Source organism: Musa acuminata, chromosome BXJ2-7 (assembly GCF_036884655.1).
Source record: "Musa acuminata AAA Group cultivar baxijiao chromosome BXJ2-7, Cavendish_Baxijiao_AAA, whole genome shotgun sequence".
NCBI classification, from domain to species: domain Eukaryota; kingdom Viridiplantae; phylum Streptophyta; class Magnoliopsida; order Zingiberales; family Musaceae; genus Musa; species Musa acuminata.
The window spans coordinates 4923464-4949930 of NC_088344.1; the positions used below are offsets into that span (position 1 = coordinate 4923464).

Consider the following 26467-nt stretch of genomic DNA (forward strand, 5'->3'; position numbering starts at 1 on the left):
CTCCATCTTCATCTTTGTTCCTCACTGGTATATTATAGTGTTTGTAAAACCTATTTGAAACATTGTAAATGGGTGTAATATAATCAAAACATAATAGAAATTATTTGATATATCATAATTTAAATATATATTTATAATAGTTTAAGAATAATATCACTAAAATAAATAAAAAAAATATTATATTATTTTGATCATCACAATAAAAATACCTGTATAAATGATCCAAATGAACTCATACATCATCAAACCAATAATAAGTTTAAAAATATAATATTATAATAATATACAAGTAAGATAATAAAAAATATATAATATAAAACCACTTATAATATTTTCAATAACGTTTATAATGTTTTTAGTACCTTAATAAATATTATAAATGTTATTAAAAATACTATAAATGAGGTAAATAAAAAATACAATTTAAAATTGATAGAAAAGCAAGATAAAAAATTTGATGAGTACCGACCGAAACTATCAAAAAATATATTTTTTTTTCTAGAAAAATCGCCCAAAAGATTTCTTTATGTAGCTTTTTGTGTGAGCCTCTGAGATTGAAAGTGTTGTGAAGAGCGGGGAAAGGGGTCTGCGAGCGCTAAAAGAGTACAAAGTACGGGTGGCAGCGTTCCTCGTCTGCGACGAAGCACGGTGGACGAAGGTAGATGAAGCTGACCGCTAAAATGGCATTGAAAGGTGAGATGGATTGAAGCAGGCAGTGGGCGGGGAGGCACCACATGGTTTCTGCCACATCCATAGCCATGATGACACGAACCTCAGCAAGGGATCGTACCCTCGAGTACGGCGCACTACGCCTTCCTCTCATTGCATGAAACTGGAAAGGACAGTGGTGACTGTCTCTCTGACGGCATCGGGGGGTTCTCGAAGAGCTCGGCAATAAGCTTTCCTGATGTTTAGATGTTCTGTATCGAAGTCTAATGCATAGGATTAGTTCTGATATATAGCTGAAGCTGAAGTAAGAATCATTAGGAACGCTGATCGACACAGTGTTCCTCGCGTGGATCTTTCTTTGCCTGTGCTATGGAGAAGAGCCGAGGGAACGGGAGCAAGGAGATGGTTCTTCCTGAGGAATCATTGGAGATTAAGTTGGCAGTGATCGATTAGCCACGGGGCGTGTCCGCCTTGCATGTCCTTTTGCACGGCCGCACCACCCGACACCACCCCGCCCCTATCCCGTCCTCTGTGTCCTTTTCCCTGCTCATCCCACCTCACCACATGCCCCTGTCCGTCCCTCTCACCTCTCCCACTTTGCCTCGCTTGCTAGCATTCATAACCCCGCCAACCTTCCTCTCTTTCTCATGCTCTCGATCTCTCGGCCTCTCGTCGTGGCGTGAGCGAGCGCAGCATAACAAACATGGTGATTAAGAAGCAGAACAAGCCGCCTCAGACCGCGGTGCTGAGGCAGATACTGAGGCGGTGTTCGGGCTCGGGGAGGGAGAAGGAGGAGGAGGAAGGGCTGCCGGTGGACGTGCCCAAGGGCCACTTCGTCGTCTACGTCGGCAAGAACCGGAGCCGCTTCATCGTGCCCATCTCCTACCTAGACCACCCCGAGTTCCAGGCCCTCCTCCGCCAGGCCGAGGAAGAGTTCGGCTTCGAGCACCATATGGGCCTCACTATCCCATGCGACGAGGTGGTCTTCCGCTCCCTCACCTCTGCCCTCAGGTGAAGTGGAAGTCAAGACCAAGAGCAGCAGAGGAGGCGACTCTGCTTCTGCTGACCTTTACGATCATCTCTCTCTCTCTCTCTCTCTCTCTAGTGTGTCTAGTCTACATCCAATCCAAACTTGGCCATTGTTCATGGTGTTCTTTTTGTGATAAATCATCATACCATAAAATCACATATGCACTTTTCTTCTGCTCGAGGAGATGAACGATGCTCAGCAGCCCATGTCGAAGCCTCCATCACACCATGAATGAGCTTTTGTACCCAAACAGTCACTTCCCTCGTGCTGATCAACCATGCTCTCCAGCGTCTATGAGACAAACTCTATATCTGGTATTGAGGGGGAGACGTGCAGCCAATCATTCACACAAGGATACACCGGACATGTGAGCATGTAATCACGCAAAGCATTACGATGAGCTCGTAATCACAAGGGCAACGTAGCGGTGGGAAGGGAACGAGACGAGAGAGGAGGGTCCATGTACTTACTACAGCACATCGATCGATGCTGCAGAACTCCTTACTACGTGACGCCATGAGAGATGCTCACTGCTCGCCTGCCATGCCACTATAACGTTGTCCCGTCTGTTGGTGTAAATAACTTTAAACCGTGGTTTTGGGACGATACGGCTCGGTTCGAGTCCGGATGATACGGGATCTTTCTGGAATGACCCTCGAGTCCACTGAGGTGGCCGGCTGCGATGGTCCGATCAGGGCAGGATCACCATTTCCTCCAGGAGGGGGCTCATCACCTGGGCGTTTAGTGGGAGGCCACCGTCTTCACACCTGCATACAAGTCGGGTCGGGAAGCTCGACCCGACCCCTCTGACGATCAAGTTAGCAGAGTGGCAGGAGAATTCTTTAGCTAAGTTCTTTCCTTCTCCCCCCTATCCTGATGAACGCGAGGGTATTTATAAGGAAGGTTACCGTTGTTTGATGTGCCTGCCCGCAAGGGGTAGAATCGTACTTCTGGTAGCGTTTGACACCGATGTTGGCGTGGCGTGAGGGTTTGAGCTTGAGCAGGGTATTAATGTGCCTCGGTCGGCGTTTCGGTCTACATTGACCAGGTGTTGTGAGGCGTTTATTTGGGACAACTGACATCACGCGAGTCTTATCGTAATTATTATCCTCATCATATTCCCTCCCGGAAAGAAGCTATGCATCGGTTGTCGTATTGGGAGTCTGATGCATGACTTTGTCTTTGAGAAACTGTCCCTGTCGGGCGTTAGCCGGTCCGTTGCCGGGGGTGCGGGGATCGTGGAGTTCAATATTCAAGGAGGGTCGTGTGCGCAGCAGTGACCCTGGGTAGTGTGCAGCCGAGGAGCATAATTCAGTTGAGCAGGCCGCGTAAAGGCAGTGGTCTCGGGCAGCACGGAGCCGAGGAGCGCGACTCAGGCGGGCAGAGGTAGCGGTCTCGGGCGACATGCGGCCGCAGAGCACGGCTCAAGCGGACAGGCCGCGCAGAGGTAGTGGTCTCGGGCAGCACGGAGCCGAGGAGCGCGACTCAGGCGGGCAAGCCGTGCAGAGGTAGCAGTCTCGGGCGACATGCGACCGAGGAGCACGGCTCAGGCGGGCAAGCCGCGTAGAGGCAGTGGTCTCGGGCAGCACAGAGCCGAGGAGCATGACTCAGGCGGGCAGGCCGCACAGAGGTAGCGGTCTCGGGCGACATGCGGCCGAGGAGCAAGACTCAGGCGGGCAGGCCGCGCAGAGGCAATGGTCTCGGGCAGCACGGCGTCGAGGAGCGCGACTCAGGCTGGCAGGTCGCGCAGAGGTAGCGGTATCGGGCGACATGCGGCCGAGGAGCACGGCTCAGGCGGGCAGGCTACGCAGAGGCAATGGTCTCGGGCAGCACGACGCCGAGGAGTGCGACTCAGGCGGGCAGGCCGCGCAGAGGTAGCGGTCTCGGGCGACATGCGGCCGAGGAGCACTACTCAGGCGGGTAGGCCGCGTAGAGGTAGTGGTCTCGGGCAGCATGGAGCCGAGGAGCACGACGCAGGCGGGCTGCGATTGAGGAGTATGGCTCAGGCGGGTAGGCCGCCCAAGCGTGGTCTCGGGCAACATGCGACCGAGGAGCACGGTGCAGGCGGGCTGTGGCCGAGGGGTATGGCTCAGGCGGGCAGGCCACGTAGGCGTGGTCTCGGGCAACATGCGGCCGAGGAGCACGGCGCAGGCGGGCTGCGGTCGAGGAGTATGGCTCAAGCGGGCAGACCGTGCAGGCGTGGTCTCGGGCAACATGCGGCCGAGGAGCACGGCGTAGGCGGGCTATGGCCGTGGAGTATGGCTCAGGCGGGCAAGCCGCGCAGACGTGGTCTCGGGCAACATGCGGCCACGGAGCACGGCGCAGGCGGGCTGCGACCGAGGGGTATGGCTCAAGCGGGCAGGCCATGCAGGCGTGGTCTCGGGCAACATGCGACCGAGGAGTATGGCTCAAGCGGGCAGACCGCGCAGACGTGGTCTCAGGCAACATGCAGCCGAGGGGTATGGCTCAGGCGGGCAGGCCGCGCAGTCGTGGTCTCGGGCAACATGCTGTCACGTACTTAGCTGGTTTTGCCTAAGTCGTGCGGCACCCTTGCGTGTCCGTCCACAAAGGTCAGCCTCCCCGAAGCCTCCCATGTTCCTTAGGACCCACAAAAGAGAGAACGAGTTAGAGAAAACGCCTCAATCGAGATCCACAAGCAAACATCTCCGAAAAACACTTCATAGACAATGCAAACTACAAACAGACTTTACAAGCTCTGAACAGTTGCACAATAAAAGGGTAAAATGGTCCATTATAGACCAAAAATTTCTCGCACGTGTACACATGACACAACCTTTATTTACAAGCCTAAAGAGGCCACCAGCCCAACTAAAATGGGACTATTAAGCCTTCGGCCGTCCCTCTACATGCTGTACAAGACATGAACATACCACAAGACACGGACGTACATAAGCATTACATCAAACATCCTGTTTAGAAGTTTGTCCGTGATAATTGTTGGGAAATCATGGGGGGCGACATCATATGCGCAGCGGAAGAACAAGAAAACAAAAATCCCCGATTCCCAAAAAGATGTTCGTCGTCGTGCGAAGATTGGTGCGCAAAATCCGCAAAACACAAAACTGCGTATAGAGATTGGGTTACCTAGGGAGATCGTATATCCCTGTTTCCTTGCAGATCCTCAGGAGAGGGTGAAGGAGGTCAAGCGTCCTCCTCTCTAGCGGTGATCCACACAGCAGGGTTGCGACGACGCTCCTCAAAACTCCAGGCCTACTCTGAGGTGGAGAGGGAGAGGAGAATAGGAAAGGCAAGCAAAGACTCTAGCCTATGAGGCTGTGAATCCCTCCTATTTATAGAGATCCCGTGTCAAAACCCTAATGGGTCCTTTCCCTAGTGGGTATTGGATCTGCATCCAATAAGACAAGGGCTCCGTCGGATATCTCATATCCGAACCTCTACTCATCGCAATGCCTACCATATGTGTGTGACCCTCTAGGCCCAATATCGAGCTGGCCGTGAGTCATACCTGTCAGAACTCCTTCTAACTAAGTGAATTATTATCTCTGTAATAATTCACTCGACTCATCGACTACGGAAGTACTAGGCCACTACGCCGTAGTCCCCAGACGATACAGGGGAATCCAATCCATTGGACCTGTCTGTCCTCAGTTACCATGTACCTATAGTCCCTCATCCATCTAATATCCCAGAGACCATATATCGAGCATGGTGCTGTCAGACCCATACGGTTTCTACTTGAGTCTCGCTCTAATCGGATTCTCCCGGAGAACTCTTTCTCTCTCAACCCGAATGACCCTGGCCAGGGATTTGTCTGAGCAAGAACACATGGGATATTCCTCTCATGATACCGAGAGTGGATGATCCTCTATCGACACTCAATAGCCCTCGTAAGGTCGACTACCACTCCCAATGACCAGCTGTACTAGATCTGGGAACAGCCAAACCTATAAGTCTGGTATCAAAGAGTGGAGCACTCATATAGGACATCCTTGGTGTCTCAAGTCTAAGAACCAGATACACCACTAGGACTACGGAATCGTTGTCTGACAATAAGGCATCATCAACCATCCAGCATTCCGTAAGCGGATCAATCAGTGAACTCATTCTCCAATGAGCACCTGTACTGTATCCCTAGTGTCCCTACACGAGCAGCTATGAGACCAGCTGTATCCATCATATGGACGGGTATACAGCACACCAGTCTATCCGGTTATCACGATGTCCCTCTCGAGTAACCTATGACCGGGATTATTTAGGATATGTGTTTAAAGGTGAATCGATCTCATTATCGTGATCTCATCACGATCCGATTCCCATTGCACAAATCCAAGGACATCACAATACATATGCATTTATGCAATAGTTATAAAGTGATATACGCCAAAAATATAATAAGCAAAAAGATTCTGTATCAAGTCACACGTGCCATCACTCACGTGATTGGCTTGCTCGGCACTTATGACTAGCAATCTCCCACTTGACCTAAAGCCAATCACCTATGTGTCTGATCCCCATCAGACCCCTGTGACGCTCAAAGACAATATGAGACAATGGCTTTGTTAGTGGATCTGCAATGTTATCTTCGGATGGAACTCTTTCCACTGCTACATCTCCTCGGGTCACGATCTCTCTGATAAGGTGGAACCTCCTCAGAACATGCTTAGATTTCTGATGAGACCTAGGTTCCTTCGCTTGAGCAATTGCCCCGTTGTTGTCGCAATATAGGGAAATCGGCTCCTCACTATCCGGCACGACTCCCAAATCTGTGATGAACTTCTTCAACCAGACTCCCTCCTTTGCTGCATCTGATGCAGCAATGTACTCCGCCTCTGTGGTCGAGTCAGCAGTGGTATCTTGCTTGGAACTCTTCCAGCACACTGCTCCTCCATTCAAGGTGTACACATACCCTGAATTCGACTTGCTATCATCGACATCAGACTGAAAACTTGAGTCAGTGTAGCCTTCAACCTTAAGGCTATTACCTCCATATACTAGTAAAAGATCCTTAGTCCTTCTCAAGTACTTAAGGATACACTTTACTGCTTTCCAGTGCTCCAAGCCTGGATCCGCCTGATACCTGCTCGTGACACTCAGAGCATGCGCTATATCAGGCCTAGTACATAGCATGGCATACATGATAGACCCTATTGCTGAGGCATAAGGTATCATATCCATGTTCGCCCTTTCTTCTGGAGTCTTTGGGGACATACTCGTAGAAAGCGATATCCCATGTCTCATCGGTATGAGACCTCTTTTGGAATTTTCCATGCCAAACCTTTTGACAATAGTTTCTATGTACCTGGACTGGGACAAGCCAAGCATCCTTTTGGATCTATCTCTATAGATTCTAATCCCCAAGATATAAGATGCTTCTCCTAAGTCCTTCATGGAGAAGTGTCTAGATAACCAAGCCTTTATTGTGGATAGCATTCCTATGTCATTCCCAATGATGAGGATGTCATCCACATATAACACCAAAAAGCTAATAGCGCTCCCACTTACCTTTCTGTATACACAAGGCTCATCTTCGTTCTTAACGAAGTCATAAGATCTGATTGCCTCATCAAATCTTATGTTCCAACTTCGGGAAGCTTGCTTTAGTCTATAAATGGATCTAAGCAACCTACACACCTTATCTGGGCAGTTCTTGGACACGAATCCCTCAGGTTGCATCATATACACCTCCTCCTCCAGGTTCCCGTTGAGGAATGCGGTTTTCACATCCATCTGCCAGATCTCATAATCATAGTGTGCTGCAATAGCCAATAGAATTCTGATGGATTTTAGCATTGCTACGGGTGAGAAAGTTTCGTCGTAGTCAACACCTTGCCTTTGACGATACCCCTTAGCCACTAGCCTTGCTTTATAGGTCTCTACCTTTCCATTTACTCCGATCTTTTTCTTAAAGATCCACTTGCAACCGATGGGTACAATACCTTCGGGTGCATCAACTAGGTTCCAAACCTTATTGGAGTACATAGAATCCATCTCAGAATTCATGGCTTCTTTCCACTTCCCGGAGTCTATACTCATAATAGCCTCCTCGTAGGTCTGAGGATCAATATCCTCTACATCCTCTGCTCTAATATGTCCCACATATCTCTCAGGAGGATGGGATACTCTATCAGACCTGCGTAAAGTTGAAACTTGTGTATTAGATACCTGAACAGACTCGGGCTGTAGAGTGGTGCTTGAGCTTGGTTCTCCAACCTCGCTCAATTCTATCATTCTCCCACTGTCTCCGTCAAGAATGTGTTCCTTCTCAAGGAACACTGCTCTCTTAGCTACAAAGACCTTTTGGTCCTCGAGATGATAGAAGTAATACCCACAAGTTTCCTTGGGGTATCCCACAAATTTACATCGCCCTGTCCTTGATTCTAACTTATCGGGGTTGTGTCTTTTAACATGGGCAGAGCAGCCCCAAATCTTAACTACTTTAAGATCAGGCTTCTTCCCTTTCCATATCTCATATGGTGTAGACACCACCGACTTAGTTGGAACTCTGTTCAGAAGGTAAGCTGCGGTTTCTAGGGCATATCCCCAGAATGAGATGGGTAGGTCAGCGAAACTCATCATGGACCGTACCATATCTAATAATGTACGATTTCTCCTTTCAGAGACACCATTGAGCTGAGGTGTATAAGGAGGTGTCCATTGGGATAATATCCCATGGTCCTTGAGGAAGTGAGTAAACTCTGTACTTAAGTACTCACCTCCTCGATCTGATCGAAGAGTTTTGATACTCTTTCCAGTCTGGTTTTCCACCTCATTCTTATACTCTCTGAATTTCTCAAAGGCCTCGGACTTGTACTTCATTAAGTACACATATCCATACCTTGAGAAATCATCAGTAAATATAATGAAGTAGGAGTAACCTCCAATGGCATGAGTTGACATGGGTCCACATACATCACTATGTATGAGTTCCAACAACTCAGTGGCTTTCTCTCCAGTTCCACTAAATGGAGAGTTGGTCAGTTTTCCACGAATGCAAGGCTCACAAGTTGCATATGACACATAGTCGAATGGATCTAGATATCCATCATTTAGCAACTTTTGAATCCTTCTTTCATGGATGTGACCTAGCCTACAATGCCACAGGTATGCACTGTTCAACTCATCTCGTTTCCTTTTGGACATATTTATATTCATGATATGTGGAGTGGTGTCTAACATAAATAAACCATTATGCAATATTCCTTTCGTGATGATCTTATCATCTAATAATATCGAACAACCATTGTTCTCAAAAACAAATTTATATCCACTAACTGTTAAACATGAAATGGAGATAATGTTTTTGATAATAGAAGGAACAAAATAACATGCATCTAATGCAATAAAAGCTCCACTAGGCAGATGTAGGGCGACCTCGCCAACAGCTAAAACAGCAACTTTTGCTCCATTACCCATCTTGAGGTCCATCTCGCCTCTCTCTAGTCTCCTAGGCCTTGCCAGAACCTGCAACGAATTACATATATGATAAGCACTACCGGTATCTAATACCCATGTGTTATCATAAGAGTCTGACAAATGGAGACTGATCATGAATGTACCTGAAGCTTCATCAAGCTTTTGTTTCGCCCTTTCTGCAAGGTACTCTTTGCAGTTTCTCTTCCAGTGCCCATCTTTACCACAGTGGAAGCACTGGCCTTTGTCCTTTGTTGGGTCTTTCTTAGCAACCTTTGCTTTACCTTGTTTGCCCTTGCCCTTTCCCTTCTTAAGGGACCTTTCTGCTTTCCTTTTCTTTCTGGTCTCACCAGTGTAGAGAACTGGCTTCTCTTTCTTAATAGTACTCTCTGCCTCCCTCAACATATTGAGGAGCTCTGGGAGAGTCACCTCAAGCTTGTTCATATTAAAATTCATTATGAACTGTGAAAAGGAATCTGGTAGGGACTGAAGCACAATGTCCACACACAAGTTATCCTCTAGGACCATTCCTAGACCTGTGAGTTTCTCTATCCACTCAATTATCTTTAGGACATGGTTCTGAACCGGTGTCCCCTCAGTCATCCTAGCGCGGAAAAGGCTCTTGGATATCTCATATCGTTGAGTCCTTCCCTGTTCCTCAAACAATTTGCGGACATGTAGGAGAATGGATCTGGCATCCATCTTTTCATGTTGTCTCTGTAACTCTGGAGTCATAGAGCCCAACATATAGCACTGAGCAAGAGTGGAGTCATCAATGTACTTCACGTAGCGAGCGATCTCATCCTCGCTTGCCCCTTCTTCGGGCGTAGGCATCACTGTATCAAGGACGTACACGATTTTCTCCGCTGTGAGAACAATTCTCAAGTTACGGAGCCAATCCGTATAATTTGGACCAGTGAGGCGGTTGACATCAAGTATGCCACGTAAGGGATTTGAAAGCGACATTTTCTGAAAATAAAGATGTAGCAAAAAATGAATAACATGCAGATTTTGCAAGAAATAAACTATCAAGATATGGACTTCTATCTTAATATGCTCCCACTATTTTACTAACGAGTCACGCGACACCCTCAGCACGTGAAACGGAAGTCTCCGGCAGACTTCTAGTGGGGATCAGGATCCAATCAGCGTCTCAGTGTAACCTCGAGGGACTCGACCAATCACACTAAGCCTAAAAGGTAGACAACTCTTGCCGATCACAACTCCTTGTGATTCCCGTCCTGTTCGGCCTCCGAATCACCATGGCCTCGAGGGACTCGACCAACCATGATGCTCGGTTAAGTCAACACCTTCGTTACAAGATGAGTCTGATTTGATGATATACCCTCGAGGGACTCGACCAAGCATATCATGCCCTCAGGTCACCGGTGACATCTCTATGTCGTAAGCAAGATAGCGAATCGCGATATAGGTGAGTCTCGAGGGACTCGACCAACTCAACCTACACCGGGATTCGGTTCCTACTCATAACGATGGAAGGCCACGTGGGTCAATCTAATTGCCTCACGTTTACCGACTTAATATTATCGAGAGATGTTTCTATAATTTGGTCTCCTAATATGACATGTCACACATATACATATTTAATATATATCTACATCGCATGCAAATATATATACATATCTAGTATGTGTATAAGCAATCACACCAGATGATCATGGACCACAACCTAATATGATTAGGCCCGAGCCAGTAGGCCTAATCACTCACATCAAGATCTATGTGTGCAACGGTGCATCTCCATGCCCTATGATCGTCCATCTCGTCCTCGTCGGTTTCGTCGACATCTTGATGCATCTCCATGCATCACGATCGTCCGTCTCGTGGGTCCCGCTATCGCATCCACGCTCCCGCTGCGCCTCCTCATGTGATTACAACTTAATCATAGGCACGCAGGCCCGACAATAAACGAGAAATATAATGGAGGTTCGCAGACCTCAATAATAATAATCACAAGTACACACATCACATGGTCCATGATCATCCGTCCACTCATCATACATCACATGTATAAATAATCGTCATTATGTAGGACTACTAGATAATAAAAATAATAATCAACTAAACCTTTTAATTAATTAATATTTTCTGAAATCGGGGATATATAGGGAATTTCTCAATTCCTAAGGGTATTTTCGTAATTTGGACAAAAGACAGAAACTGGAATTTCTCAAATTCCGAGGGGCAAAACTATCTTTTGCGCAGAAAACTCTAATACCCTTTCCCCTTTTCGCTGCTGCGCCGCCGCCACCCTGCTGGCGGCGAGGGCGAGGGCACTGCCCTCGCCTGCAGGTGGCACGCCCGCTGGGGTCGCTGCCGCTGCAGGTGGGCGCCCCCGCGGGCGCCGCCGCCTTCGCGGGCGGTTCTGCCCGCGAGTCAGCGCCCGCAGGTGGTGCTGTCTCGCTGGCGGCCGCCCCTGCGGGGTTTTTGCCCGTGGGAGCAGCGGCCACAGGCGCCGCTGCCCTGCGGTGCCTCAGCCCGCGCTGCTGCCCCGCGGCGCCTCTGCCCGCGGGCTCAGTGGCCGCAGGCGCTTCTACCGAGCGGGCTCCCAGCCCCGCCGGCCGCAAGCCTGCTGCAAGCAGATCGCCGGCCGGCTACTGCAGGCACAGCGCTTGCGCATGCGCCGGCGCTGTGCTGCCTGGCTGCGGCTGCGGCTGGCTGCAGGCATGCAGATCGAGGGCAGCAACTGTTGCTGCCCTTCCTTGCTTTTGCGTCAACGATTTTGACGTCAATATTCTTCCTAAACACAACACATGCAGTTCAAAAACCAATCATTCGCACGAACAACCTGGCTCTGATACCACTGTTGGGAAATCATGGGGGGCGACATCATATGCGCAGCGGAAGAACAAGAAAACAAAAATCCCCGATTCCCAAAAAGATGTTCGTCGTCGTGCGAAGATTGGTGCGCAAAATCCGCAAAACACAAAACTGCGTATAGAGATTGTGTTACCTAGGGAGATCGTATATCCCTGTTTCCTTGCAGATCCTCAGGAGAGGGTGAAGGAGGTCAAGCGTCCTCCTCTCTAGCGGTGATCCACACAGCAGGGTTGCGACGACGCTCCTCAAAACTCCAGGCCTACTCTGAGGTGGAGAGGGAGAGGAGAATAGGAAGGGCAAGCAAAGACTCTAGCCTATGAGGCTGTGAATCCCTCCTATTTATAGAGATCCCGTGTCAAAACCCTAATGGGTCCTTTCCCTAGTGGGTATTGGATCTGCATCCAATAAGACAAGGGCTCCGTCGGATATCTCATATCCGAACCTCTACTCATCGCAATGCCTACCATATGTGTGTGACCCTCTAAGCCCAATATCGAGCTGGCCGTGAGTCATACCTGTCAGAACTCCTTCTAACTAAGTGAATTATTATCTCTGTAATAATTCACTCGACTCATCGACTACGGAAGTACTAGGCCACTACGCCGTAGTCCCCAGACGATACAGGGGAATCCAATCCATTGGACCTGTCTGTCCTCAGTTACCATGTACCTATAGTCCCTCATCCATCTAATATCCCAGAGACCGTATATCGAGCATGGTGCTGTCAGACCCATACGGTTTCTACTTGAGTCTCGCTCTAATCGGATTCTCCCGGAGAACTCTTTCTCTCTCAACCCGAATGACCCTGGCCAGGGATTTGTCTGAGCAAGAACACATGGGATATTCCTCTCATGATACCGAGAGTGGATGATCCTCTATCGACACTCAATAGCCCTCGTAAGGTCGACTACCACTCCCAATGACCAGCTGTACTAGATCTGGGAACAGCCAAACCTATAAGTCTGGTATCAAAGAGTGGAGCACTCATACAGGACATCCTTGGTGTCTCAAGTCTAAGAACCAGATACACCACTAGGACTACGGAATCGTTGTCTGACAATAAGGCATCATCAACCATCCAGCATTCCGTAAGCGGATCAATCAGTGAACTCATTCTCCAATGAGCACCTGTACTGTATCCCTAGTGTCCCTACACGAGCAGCTATGAGACCAGCTGCATCCATCATATGGACGGGTATACAGCACACCAGTCTATCCGGTTATCACGATGTCCCTCTCGAGTAACCTATGACCGGGATTATTTAGGATATGTGTTTAAAGGTGAATCGATCTCATTATCGTGATCTCATCACGATCCGATTCCCATTGCACAAATCCAAGGACATCACAATACATATGCATTTATGCAATAGTTATAAAGTGATATACGCCAAAAATATAATAAGCAAAAAGATTCTGTATCAAGTCACACGTGCCATCACTCACGTGATTGGCTTGCTCGGCACTTATGACTAGCAATAATGCGGCCGAGGAGCACAGCGCAGGCTAGGCTGCGGCCGAGGGGTATGGCTCAGGTGGGCAGGCCGCGCAGGCGTGGTCTCGGGCAACATGCGATCGAGGAGCACGGCGCAGGCGGGCTGCGGCCGAGGGGTATGGCTCAAGCGGGCAGGTCGCGCAGGCGTAGTCTTGGGCAACATGCGGCCGAGGAGCATGGCGCAGGCGGGCTGCGGCCGAGGAGTATGGCTCAGGCGGGCAGGCCGCGCAGGCGTGGTCTCGGGCAACATGCGGCCGAGGAGCACGGTGCAGGCGGGCTGGGGCCGAGGAGTATGGCTCAGGCGGGCAGGCTGCGCAGGCGTGGTCTCGGGAAACATGCGACCCAGGAGCACAGCGCAGGCGAGCTACGGCCGAGGGGTATGGCTCAGACGGGCAGGCCGTGCAGGCGTGGATTCGTTCGCTCGTAAGAGACTAAGGCATGGCCTAGATTTCTTTTTACGAGGACTACATCGAATAGCCACCACGGGTGCTTGACCTCTTCTATGGAGCCCGTTGCCAAAAGTCGTCCCTTCTCCTCACAGTCACTCAGGCCTCCACCGCGATGTACTAGTTAGCCCGCTATAGCATCTCTAGCACCGTGGTGGGGGGTCGCTCCGCGAGGGACCAGGAAAATATGGAGGGTCACAAGCCTATCATAAACGTATGCACTAACAGAGAGGGATGAGCATCCGGCAAACCCTGGATTTGCGTGGCAAAGTGTTCCACAAAACGTGAGAGGGGCTCGTCCTCCCTTTGGTCGAGTCAGAGGAGCAGTGCAACGGATGGCTTTGGCCGGGCGTAGGCTAGGAAGTTAAGCTCAAAGTCCCTGGCGAGCTGGTCAAAGGAGTCGATCGTCCCAGTCTTCAGGCCGCTGTACCATGTGCGGGTCGGTCCTCTCAGAGTGGTGGGAAACGCCCTGCACATTAGAGCATCAGAAGTCCCATACAGTGTCATATGGGCACGGAAAGCAGCTACATGGTCCGCTGGGTTGGTGGAGCCGTCGTACGCGTCCTGGGAGGGGAGTCGGAAGTTCGGGGGGACTGTCTGATCCTGTATCTCGGGCATGAACGGAGATCCCTAGTGAGCATCCTCCCCCGATTCTCCCTTCGACCTGCGAACCTCCTGTTGCACCTCATCCAGTCGCTGGCTGACGAAACACAACTAGGCTCGAAGGGAGTCCGTAGAATTCGAAGATAGTGCCTCGGGTTCCTAGTGGCCTCTCGGGTTTGCCGTCACTTGATTCCTGAGTGGGGCCGATGGGACCCGAAGTGAAGCAAAGAGCTCTCGAAGTGGTGTGCGAGCCTGAATAGGTGGCTCCTGTTGCCGTAGTGGCTGGACGGCTGGCGGGTGCAGCGGACGAGAAACAAGCGGAATAATGGATTGCACCATAGCGGTCATAGTTCGAACTTGATGGGTGAGGTCGTGAAAGGCCTCGGACGACACGGGCGACGGGTCGACGAGGGCGCCGTCGGGCGGCGACAAGCCCGGGTCGTTGAATATCCGCCAATATCACTCTGAAGTAATGGCGGGGTGTTCGTCACGATGATCTCTGTGCGGGGGATGTTCCCCCGAGGCTCCAATCGGGTGCGACCTCTCAGCCGCGGGCTCATTTGAGCCACTCGGGTGATCACCCAACATTCTGGGCCCTCCTTCTAGTGCCAAAATGCTGGTGTAAACAACTTTAAGTCGTGGCCTCGGGGCCGACGCGGCTCGGTTCGAGTCCGGATGATAGGGGATCTTCCCGAAACGACCCTCGAGTTTGCTGAGGTGGCCGGCTGCGATGGTCCCATCGGGGCAGGATCGTCGTTTCCTCCAAGAGGGGGCTCCTTGCTTGGGCGTTTAGTGGGAGGCCACCGTCTTCACACTTGCACATAGGTCGGGTCGGGAAGCTCGACCCGACCCCTCCGATGATCAAGTTAGCAGATAGTGGCAGGGGAATTCTTTAGCTAAGTTCTTTTCTCCCCCCCTATCCTGATGAACGCGAGGGTATTTATAGGGAAGGTTACCGTTGTTTGATGTGCCTGCTCATAGGGGGTAGAATCGTACTTCTGGTAGCGTCTGACATCGATGTTGGCGTGGCGTGAGGGATCGAGCTTGAGCAGGGTATTAATGTGCCTCGGTCGGCGTTCTGGTCTATGTTGACCATGTGCTTGAGACGTTATTTGGGACAACTGACGTCACGCGAGTCTTATCATAATTATTATCCTCATCACCGGCCATGCACATGACATGCTACTCGCAAGCGCCTTTCCTGCGATCACCATTACCAGCGCCTTTCCTGCGATCACCATTACCAGGATCAAATAGGGGTCCCCCGATCTTTGTCGATCATCATCTCTCACGAGCTGTGTCACGGTGGATGAAGAGTTCAGGTAGCTAAGCGCATGCACTCCTTCCTCTTCCCTGCCATGGCTCAGTGCATATATAAGCCTTTAACCTTCCTGGGTTCTAATTTTCCTGAGCACCAATCCACGCCTTCTACGTCAAAGACTTAGTTAGCAAGGCCGATCGATGAGCCAGACGAGCGACCGATCGAGCAGCCAATTAAAGAAGCTCCAAAGTCCCACGGCATCCGGATATTAAATGCTTGATTGGATCCTCGAACATGGGCACGACATGCTTTTCACTGTTCGAGTCGGTGTACCAACAAGGTGTTCGACAGAAGGACATTATGGTGGATACCACAGACTTCGTTTACGCAATTGTCTAAGATATGAGAGATTTGTGTGCAAATGGAAAGGGATGTTGGATTAACATAAACCTAAAAAAAACAACTGTAAATGATAAACTATTAAAGTCTTTATCCTACCTTCGAATATTTATCATTTATTTATTTATTTATTTTTAAAGTGACGTGCGTTTAATTCTCCTTAATGTCTTGTTGATTCGTGCAGTGGACTCCGAGAGAGAGAGAGAGAGAGAGAGAGAGAGAGAGAGAGAGAGATGAGCAAGTTATATATGCCTTGGTTAATCGTTAAGGCTTCACAGTACAATAAGGAAACATCTATTTTTTTGGATGGAGCTGATGCCTGCAGTGGAACGTACTATTGTGTCCTCCATCACCATTCCGAGGGTCGGCGGGCCTCAGGTGGGCTCTACAGTTCTGAGCAAGAGACCATTGCCCTCCCTTTGACCCTTGACGTGATCGCTTCAACCGTCCTTCGATATTAAGTATGCAGCACGCAAAGAGTGAAGAGCATGTGATCGCTTCGTTTTGTTTTCTCAGTAGTAATAACATTAGAAAGCCAACTTTTGGATCGACCTCCGGCAATTTGCATTGAGGTTCAGCAGATGGGCTTCTAGGAGAGACGGTGGCGGTGTAGAAGCGGCAGTGAGTCAGCGGCGTGGAGCCACTGGCCGACGGCGCAGCAACAGGAAGAAGCGCGGGAGAGCTTCTCCGAGTCATCGAGATTATAGTCTGGGAACCTCGAAGAAGAAGAAGAAGAAGAAGAGGAGGAGATGAGGTGGAGGAGGTCCTCGAAGAGGGACTCGTCGCAGGGGAGGGAGAGTGGGCCGGGGCGGGAGGCGAAGCCGTACTCCTCCTCGGCCTGGCGGAGCAGATCCCGGAAAGCGGGGTGGTTGAGATGCGACGCCCGCACCACGAACCGCCTCGAGCTGCTCCCCACGCACACCGCCACGTGCCCCGCCGGCACGTCCGACGGCGCCGCCGCCCTCCGCCTCCATTGCCGCAGCGTCTGCCGCAGCCGAACTATGTGCCGGATCTTGCTGCACTTCTCACTACCTCCTCCTCCTGCATCCATCCCTCTTCCTTCCTCCTCTCCCGAAGACGATGCAGAGGCCTTTATAAGAGACTGTCTGCTCGGAGTAAATCATTCCCCTTTCATTATCTCATCGTATTATAACGACAAGAAGTGTACAGTCTCCTTTGTCGGGTGTCCGAAGCGCTGCTGACCCGACAAGTGTGATGGGATCGGCCGAAGGTGAAGAAGAGACGTCACAAAGAGAGAGGACTTCTTAGTCGTCATCTTCTCTCTGATCGAACAACAGTCAACCTTACCTCGAGACTCGAGTAAAGAGCTTGCTGTTATCGAACAAAACATGGGAGCGTGGGAGATCGAGCATCCAATGTTTGATATCTAAAACAAGTAATAAGGTACACAATATGGTTTTGGATAACGTCGCTCTCCAATTTACATATCTGCACTGTGCAGTGGAAAAGCTGGTAGCTATCAGATCAATCTGCTCGACGTAGTATCAGTCACGTCCCGTTTGCTTTCTGATGTCAAACGACGCTTTAATGCGACATATGGTCATTCAGTCGATGTGGTGGAGAAGATTTGCTCCATTCATACAGCTACAGAATCTTCATCATCGTCAACCATCGTCGTATAGGTCCATTAAGAATTAATCTGCTAAATGTCGACCGGAGCAAAAGCATTCACATGCGTAGACCCGATGATCTAATCCTATACGTATGAAGACGTCGATAGATGTGTCGTGTGTTTGGAGTGGAGGAATTCGGCATCGGTTGACTCTTCCAAGCATAAAACAGAGAACACTTGAGAGGAGCAAGGCATGAAATCTTGGAATCATCAGGGCCCGAGTGGACGTTGCACGTCGAGTCGTCCAGCTGATCTTGCTTTTGGCGTCAGGACGAGCATATGAGATAGGCGAGGAATTTACACGCCGAAAGGGATGCACGCATGCATGCATGTAGGTGTAGGAGCATTTGCACCGGTGGAAGGATGGCACTGACGGTGGGCTGTCGGCAGTGAGTGCACGGAGACCTCTTTTTGGCTGCTGGAAAACATGCTCTTCGTCTTCTGCTACGACGTCTCGCCATCCCCCACCGTGCATGTGCTGCACGGGAGACCGATCGGCTCGCTATCTTGATGTCTTGCTATTTTGTCTCGATTCCCAGAAAACAAAGGCGTCGATCGTGCATTCTTGGAGCCGCAGCAGTTGGCATGTGGACTACGACTTGATCGGTGGAAGCTGCTCATAATGCCTTGTTTTCCTGTTCCTTCCCATACCCATCGCTGGACAAGGAAGGAGATGGGCGAGGCAAGATGGCGGTACTGCACAGGACCCACCAACTTTGCTTCGTGTGCAAGGATACTCCGAGAGAGAGAGAGAGAGAGAGAGAGAGAGAGAGAGAGAGTTATGGCTTGGCTTTAGGACTGATCGATAACTCAACTAGGTAGAAATGTGAAACAGTTGGCATGAGGGAGAAGTGATAGGAATGGATGGGATACCAGACCCGAGAGCCATGTGCTTGCCCTGAATTATTGTCATGTCTACGTCTACTAGGGAACAGGCAGAATCCCGGGCTTGCAGGCATCCTTCTAATTACATGTGGTAGGTGTAGAGTGAACTCACTCCACAGGTGCGGCGGCCATGATTTGGTGCTCTCTCTCTCTCTGTCTCTCTCTCGAAGAGTGAACTCACTCCACAGGTGCGGCGGCCATGATTTGGTGCTCTCTCTCTCTCTCTCTCTCTCTCTCTCTCTCTCTCTCTAGGTGAACGTAATTGGCATTAGATTCTGTCGTGCAGGAAAGCCAAGTGTAGTTTCAACATGGACGTAGGGGGTGACCATTGCTTCTGGTTTCATAATCGTCATTTTTTTATTTGGCAACTCTAAGTTCTTCTTCCATCAAATTTGAAATCAGAATCAAATCGATTTCGAAGGTTTAGTTTTGGTTTTGATTCGGTCCACTGATTTTCATCCATAAAAAAAATTAAAATAATTTACTAAAATTCAATAAAAAAAATTAAATTACTTTGCTAAAATTAAAACTCGGGTAAATAGACTTTTAAGTCTACGATATTAACCATTATACTATGAAATATATTTTTATTTTTTTGGTATTTAATTAGTTTGAATTGTTGGCTCCTAAAATTGAAACCGTAAGATCTCGATTCCGAATCCAAGCAGTTGACGAGATTCGATTCTGATTCCTAGCTGATTCAATTATAATTTTAATTTAAATTGAACCATCATCACGACCTAAATGGAGGGTCCTAACTATTCAATTATGAAGCGATCTTGATGCAGTCGATATAGGACACGGAATGAGTGGGTTCAAATAGAAAGCCAGATGTGCTTCGAAATGAACCGTGGAAGCACCCTCTCTCATCTTCTCCCATCATGGTGTACTCTTTTGGCGGTGGGTGGGTGCAACCAGTCATAACCAATGAGGATCACGAGTTCTACGGCGAACGCACACCTGCCTTTTGTGGTTCACACATCACCCATCCAACAACCCACGTGCAATTAATTGCAAAGACGAAGTCAGTGACCCAACTCAAATCAGAATCTCCATCTAATATAATTCAGATACTGTTTTACTTTGACAATATTCTTGAACAATATCCAATAAAGCACGCACCCCACACCGATAATATATAACCACGCAGAGTTCAAATATCCATCATGGAATGAACAAACCACTGTTCATCGATCAATTCCATACACTGGACAGCTACCTTCGATACCAATTTGCAATGACGAGATCCGTTGACCTAAAATCCATACACTCGAAAGGTACCTTTCGTCCCGATTTGCGATCCACTGACCTAAAAGAAGGAGCCTTCCGGAGGCTGGACCAATTTCCGGTTCTGTGATACCGCCATTTCTTTCTTAAGCTGTGTCAAGATGTACTCCATCGTGTAATCACGTTGCCAGTTGCCCAGAACCGGAAATTTCCTTGGATCTACCTGCATTTATCGGGTCAAACATCAGTTTCCAAACAAAAGTAGTTCCACAAGGCACATGTATCTTTGAACCATATAGAATTACCAATCCTGTGTCAGGATTGACACAAGTCATGTTAACGCGTGAATGGAACCGAACGCTAGGTGGTTTATCGGGATAGTCCTTGTCGCAGAACAGCTTCAACTGATAGATCCGACCCTCATGGACGGTCTGTAAGAGAATAGCAGCACAAGTGATGAAACTAGTTCAAATGGATCAAGCTATTAATGTTGAAACTGGAGTCTCTCACATTATGAGGACCAATTATTGTTCCAGTCCAGGAGCGCATGTAAATGTCATCTCCGTCATCCATGCCATAGCTTACGGTCCCATCTCCTATGCCCTTTTCTCCTCGTTCAAGCTCTTCAAGCAACCTGAAGTTCCGAGGAACTGCAATCAAAGTGAATGAAGATAGAGCTAACATATTGACTCAAAATGAAAAAAAAAAGTTTATGATGAAATGCAATATTGTAAAGTTATTAACACTGCCATGAATCTCCAATCACACATCCTAACACTGTTGAATTTACAAGGAATGACGCAAGCACCAAAAAAGAATAACTGAGAGAATGATAGATTGACATAAATAACAAAATAAATTATGTAAGAAGAGAAAACAAAACTTCCAAGCTAAACTATTAGAAATTCATTCTGAATGTGCAAGGATTCAATAATCAATAAAACCAATCTGATCCTAGTTTTCTTCCTATACATAATTCTGCTATACCAACCACATTGACAATATGTTGGGTAGATTTGGTCAAACTCTTCAGTCATCACTCTGGCCCAACGAGGCTTAACTGATGTTCGTCTTCGCCCGAACCCACCTAATGGTCATACAGCTGAGACAGATCCTAAATGACGTAACAGGAAGAACATAAGAGAGACAAAATAAGAAACCAAGGTGAAAGGACTGAAAAATTCTATCAATGCCAATGAACCACACAGCAAGTTGAAGAGTCTGGTGAGTGTTGAAATTTGCTCCGCTTGATGACCTTGGTAGCTGGCATGGTAAGAGATCAATATGTCACACTGGAGCTGTCCAGATGGGAGAGTAAGGTGAAAAAGAGGAGAGACAAAGTAGAAAAGAATAAAGGAAACAAGAAGAAAAAAGAGGGATAGAGGGAAGTAGAGATAAGGTGAGAACTTAAGATTTCATAACGGGTGAATAAAGCATCAAAATTTAAGAGCCTAAACGTACATCATAGTTCGTGAGGTAGTATTTCAGGTTGAACAATTCAATCATTACTCCTTGATGCTAATGCCCCAATAACACATTTAAAACTATGTTCAACTCCAGTACCTTTTGTCATCAGGCCTGGTCTTCAAGGAATTGATACTAAAAGAAAAAGTGATATAGTACATCACTATACGGATTTGAATTGCTATAAATGGTCATGATTATGATAAAGTATTGTTGTATCTTGCAAAACTATAAATAAGACATGAAACTCTAAGAGGTCTCTACAGCATTAGGATCTTCCATGAGAACTTCTAGTAAACATAAAATATTTGAATTTTGAATCTTCCATGAGATTAAACCAACACTGATGAAACTGATTAGCACCTTCTCAATTCCACTAGCTTTCGATAAAATTGAATAACAACTACTGAAAAACATCGATTTAACATAAAAACCTTATTATAGACTTGTTTTAAACTTTCACAAGTTTGGTCACAGATGAATACCAATCATAGAAAAAGGTTTACTATCTGTAACATTATTCTGAAATTTAACTAGTGTGTATCATATGCTAGAGAGGTAATCTGCACAATAACTATGGGAAGCATAAGCTTATTAACTAATCTTCGAAACTTCTAAAGTCAAAACATGAACATTCTAGGCAATTTTATCATGTAGTAAGATAACTTGCAGCATCTACAAATGACAATTAATTTTATGCAATAAACAAAGTAATTGGTAATTTAACATAGATCTCTCTTTTCTTGGGATGACACATGACATATCCATTAAAAAAAATGCTTTTAGAAAAAAAATGACTACATTCTCCAAAGTTTTAGTCAAAACAAATAATTACCCTTCCTAACACATTAATGATGACAACTATTTTACGATGGTACAAAAACCTTAGGTATAACATGAAAAAGTAGATTTGTTCAGTTTCTTATTTCATTCTATGAAAAAGAGAATCAGATAGCTCACAGAGACAGTTGGTCTTACATCAAATTACACAAGCCCAAACGAATGGATCATGGGAAATAAGTTTGGAACTTTTACCTTAACAATCCTCTCTGGAATTCATAACCACCCTATGGTAAGAAAAGACGGATACAAACATGGAAGAAGAATATGACAGGTTTGAGACCTTCCATCACTGTTATTGATCTCATATCTAAGCTAAATCCATTTGTGGTAATGTTATTACCACTAATCCTATTTTTCCTAGTGCTTTCAACTTGTGGTCATGATATTCAATAGATGTTGTCAAAGTATAGCCTGATAGAAAGTATTATAATTAATCCTCAATACCTCTCGGTAACAACAAAAAATCAAACTACTTTCCATTAGCTAAGGGACGATCCAAAACTACTTTTTATATTCCTCTAGAGAAGGCAATGATATTAAGGCCACCAAGGAAAAATGTTTGATAAGAATCATGAAGGAACTCTGACATCTATAGTTGCACATACAAAAGTTATGATCCTCTCTAACGGTGACCAAGACCATACGATACAATAAATTATTTGTTCTTCTTTAACAATTCTTAGCGATCTTATAGTTGCTTTTACAAATCTATAAAATTTAGGTAAAGAAAGACAAGAACGTCTCTCGGTGGAACGAGTATCCACAGATCATCAGAGAAGTTGCAGGCTATTGCATATCCACGTCGCAGGGCCAAAATCCCGGAAAGTCTATCAAAAGAAACACATGATAGATGGGTTATGCCCTAGAAGATTGAAATGAGGTACATCCACCGGTTCCTCGTTCCCTCTGACTGACATACAAAGTGTCAATTTGGGATCTTTTCAACACCATCAACAGAAGGAACGATCATGACGTTTCTTTCATCTAAGACAAACTCTTGTGATCTGATTGAAGAAACCCCCTCATGAGAAAGGAGCCACGAAGCACTCGCGCATGGATCGATAAGAAACCCTAATCATCCATGTTAGAAGAAAAGACAGGAAAACATGACGAGAAAAGGATTCTCACCGACTACGCTGGATCCACCGGAGCCACCGAGCGTCATTGATGAGAACTTCTACGCTGGATGATTCCCCTCGAGCTTCGTCGTCTCCCCGCGACCACGGGTGACGGCAGGCGAAGAAGATATATGGCCACGAATGGAATGGGGCGTTCCTTGTGGATTCTGTGCGTATAGCAACATCGTAAAAGTATATTATTTCTATACATATATACCCATTAAATTATGTTAGATGGCATTATTTTAGCGTACCCCCTCAAATATTTTTATTTATATCAAATGCTAAAAAAAAAATGACTAAGGGAGGAAAAGAGATATGAATTAGGCAATATGTGCACGACGATATAGACGATCAAGAGGGGATGATCGATTGGACGAAAAGGAGTGATTCACGAGATGAAAGATGATGACCGATAAAGATAGAATGATTATTTAAAAAAATATTATTTTAAACTTTCTCAATATTATACGAGAAATTTCTAAACTTAGGAATTTATTCTCGAAATTTACCTAATTTTTGTTTAAGATTATGTGAGAAAATACTTTTTAATTTCACTTATTATGAAAAAAATCAAAACCTTCTTAATTTTCATAGGAAACTACTTAAACACTTATATAAATTATTTTATAGAATATTAAAATATATAATAGGATTGATAATCAAGTTTGATGATGACTTAAAATAATTAAGATTTGGTTATGTTACAACGTTTTGGTATAATAAAAAAGTATTATAGTTGGATAATATTCATCTTTAATTATTATTATCTTTTATGATAATATAAAAATATTATAAGGTTTCTCAAAATAGATATGTCTGAATTTAAGTATTTGTGATAAAATGATGACACATTATACTTTGTTATAATATATATCAAAATAATCCTTATTTTGATTCATAATTATTTAAAAAATAAAAAAAAATATTTTATAAAAATATCAAAACTTATGATAAGTTTAATAATAAATGTTGATTCAGATTTAAATTATACCTTAATTATAAAAAAAATATTCATCTCAATAAGGGCTTGATGCATGACAACTAACGCAAGGAGGATACGAGACAAATGCTAAATAAATATTTTATAAAAATATTCTGTGTATACCTTAGAATATTTTTTCAGGATAAATTTACTAAAAAGATCCAACTGATAATAATAATTGAGGTAAGTGATTGTTTACTTAAAAATATTTATATTTCGTGACTAATTAGACCGTCGAAAAGATCGAGAACCTTACTCAATCTATCTCAATTGTTATGCAGGTTGACCAAGGCAACTAAGCCTCTTTTTTAATCATATTAGATTTTTTATACACATGAGTTTTAACTGAGTCATATTGATTTAGTCATCACTTATACTTCCATGTCATCACCTACAAGTTATCCCATTTCAATTCAAGGGACTCACCTACCAAGGGGATATCCTCAACATAGTGAAGGGCACCATCCTACTTTTGTATAGGTCATAGATAAACTAGTGTCTTGACCTTCCCAACACTAGTAACCCGTGGTGGCATAATCACTCTTAAATGGGTAGGTTACCCTAAAACTACTAATATGATAGTGATGATCGAATGTAAGGTAATGGTTGTAGCAAAATCACTCTTAAATGGATAGGCTACTCTAAAACCGCTAATATGATAATCACTCTTAAATGGGTAGGCTACCCTAAAACCCCTCTTCATCATTGCAAAAAGATTTATCCCTGCAAAAGACCAAAACTATAAATTATAGATCGAAAAGTCATAACTTAAAAAAGGAAATGAGTTTGTATCATGCCCAAGAGCCCGAACTTAGACCAGTATTGATCAACTAGTTTTTGTCCATCCTTTTTATGCCCAAAGAAGAGGATAGTACCTCCACTAACTGAAGTATTTGACTATTCTCCTCAAAGGGTAGGAAAAGAGGGAGTTATTGATAGCATGTGTCGATCAATCAAGATTAAAACCACCATACTCCTGACTAGTCCTGATGAAAAAGAACTACCCCTTTTGCATTAGTCATTGGCCCTATTGCACACTCGGAAGTAGGACTAAAATTAATCATAAGTTAAGATAACATCAACATGATAGCATTCTCTGATGAAGACACTAAATAAAATAATGAGTTGGGTGACATTTGAGAATACGAAATCCTCCACCATTGAAGACATATCATGATGAGTAGATAGAGGGAAAATCGATGCATTACTTCATGTCTTGACCATGGACTCTCTGAGGATAAGACTTTAGTTTTCTCAACCATTAGTCAGCTAATGGATTGAGATTTAGATAAGAGAAAGGAGGATATTTTTACTAGTCACATGTGTCATACAAGCTAATCATGTGAGTAATCACACGTATAACTTGACACACAATCTTTTTGATTATTATATTTTGATATTTTATCACTATATATATATATATATATATATATATATATATATATATATATATATATATATATATATATATATATATATATATATATTGTGATATCTTTGGATCTGTGTAATTAGAATCGGATCGTGATGAGATCATGATAATGAGACCAATGCACCTTTAAACACAGATCCTAAATAATCTCGGTCATAGGTTACTCGAGAGGGACATCGCGATAACCGGACAGACTGTGATGGATATAGTTGATCTCATAGCTGCTCGTGTGGGGACACTAGGGATACAATATATGTGTTCATCGAGGAATGAGTTCATTGATTGATCCGCTTACGGAATGCTGGATGCTTGATGATGTCTTATTGTCAGACAACGATTTCGTGGTCCCAATGGTGTATCTGATCCTTAGACTTGAGACACCAATGATATCCTGTATGAGTACTCCACTTTCGGATATCAGATTTATAGGTTTGAATGTCCCAAATATAGTATAGTCAGTCTTTGGGAGTGGTAGTCAATCTTACGAGTGCTATTGAGTATTGATAGATGATCATCCACTCTCGGTATCATGAGAGGAATGTCCCATGTATTCTTGTTCAAACAAATCTATAGCTAGGGTCATTTCGATTGAGAGAGAAAGAGTTCTCCGGGAGAATCCGATTAGAGCAAGACTCGAGTAGAAATCGTATGGGTCTGACAGCACCATGCTCAGTATATGGTCTCTGAGATATTAGATGGATGAGGAACTATAGGTACATAGTAATTGAGGACAGACATGTCCAA

At 45.8% G+C, this 26467-nt stretch overlaps 3 protein-coding genes across 3 annotated transcripts; 1 reads left to right on the plus strand and 2 right to left on the minus strand.

Moving 5' to 3' along the window:
- The first annotated feature begins 563 nt into the window (after positions 1–563).
- Positions 564–1786, plus strand: LOC103990453 (protein SMALL AUXIN UP-REGULATED RNA 51-like). The gene has a single exon (XM_018828905.2). It carries the CDS (start codon positions 1373–1375, stop codon positions 1682–1684), a length of 312 nt encoding a protein of 103 aa, XP_018684450.1. The 5' UTR covers positions 564–1372; the 3' UTR covers positions 1685–1786.
- Positions 1787–16399: 14613 nt separating this feature from the next.
- Positions 16400–17243, minus strand: LOC135616165 (indole-3-acetic acid-induced protein ARG7-like). The gene has a single exon (XM_065115350.1). It carries the CDS (start codon positions 17185–17187, stop codon positions 16726–16728), a length of 462 nt encoding a protein of 153 aa, XP_064971422.1. The 5' UTR covers positions 17188–17243; the 3' UTR covers positions 16400–16725.
- Positions 17244–19683: 2440 nt separating this feature from the next.
- LOC103990452 (ubiquitin-conjugating enzyme E2 variant 1C) lies at positions 19684–23482 on the minus strand. The gene is made up of 4 exons (XM_009409588.3): positions 23317–23482; positions 20392–20531; positions 20187–20312; positions 19684–20104 (listed from the first exon to the last, which is right to left on the minus strand). The coding sequence occupies exons 1-4, from the start codon at positions 23351–23353 to the stop codon at positions 19964–19966; spliced, it is 444 nt and encodes a 147-aa protein (XP_009407863.1). The 5' UTR covers positions 23354–23482; the 3' UTR covers positions 19684–19963.
- Between the last annotated feature and the right edge of the window lie 2985 nt (positions 23483–26467).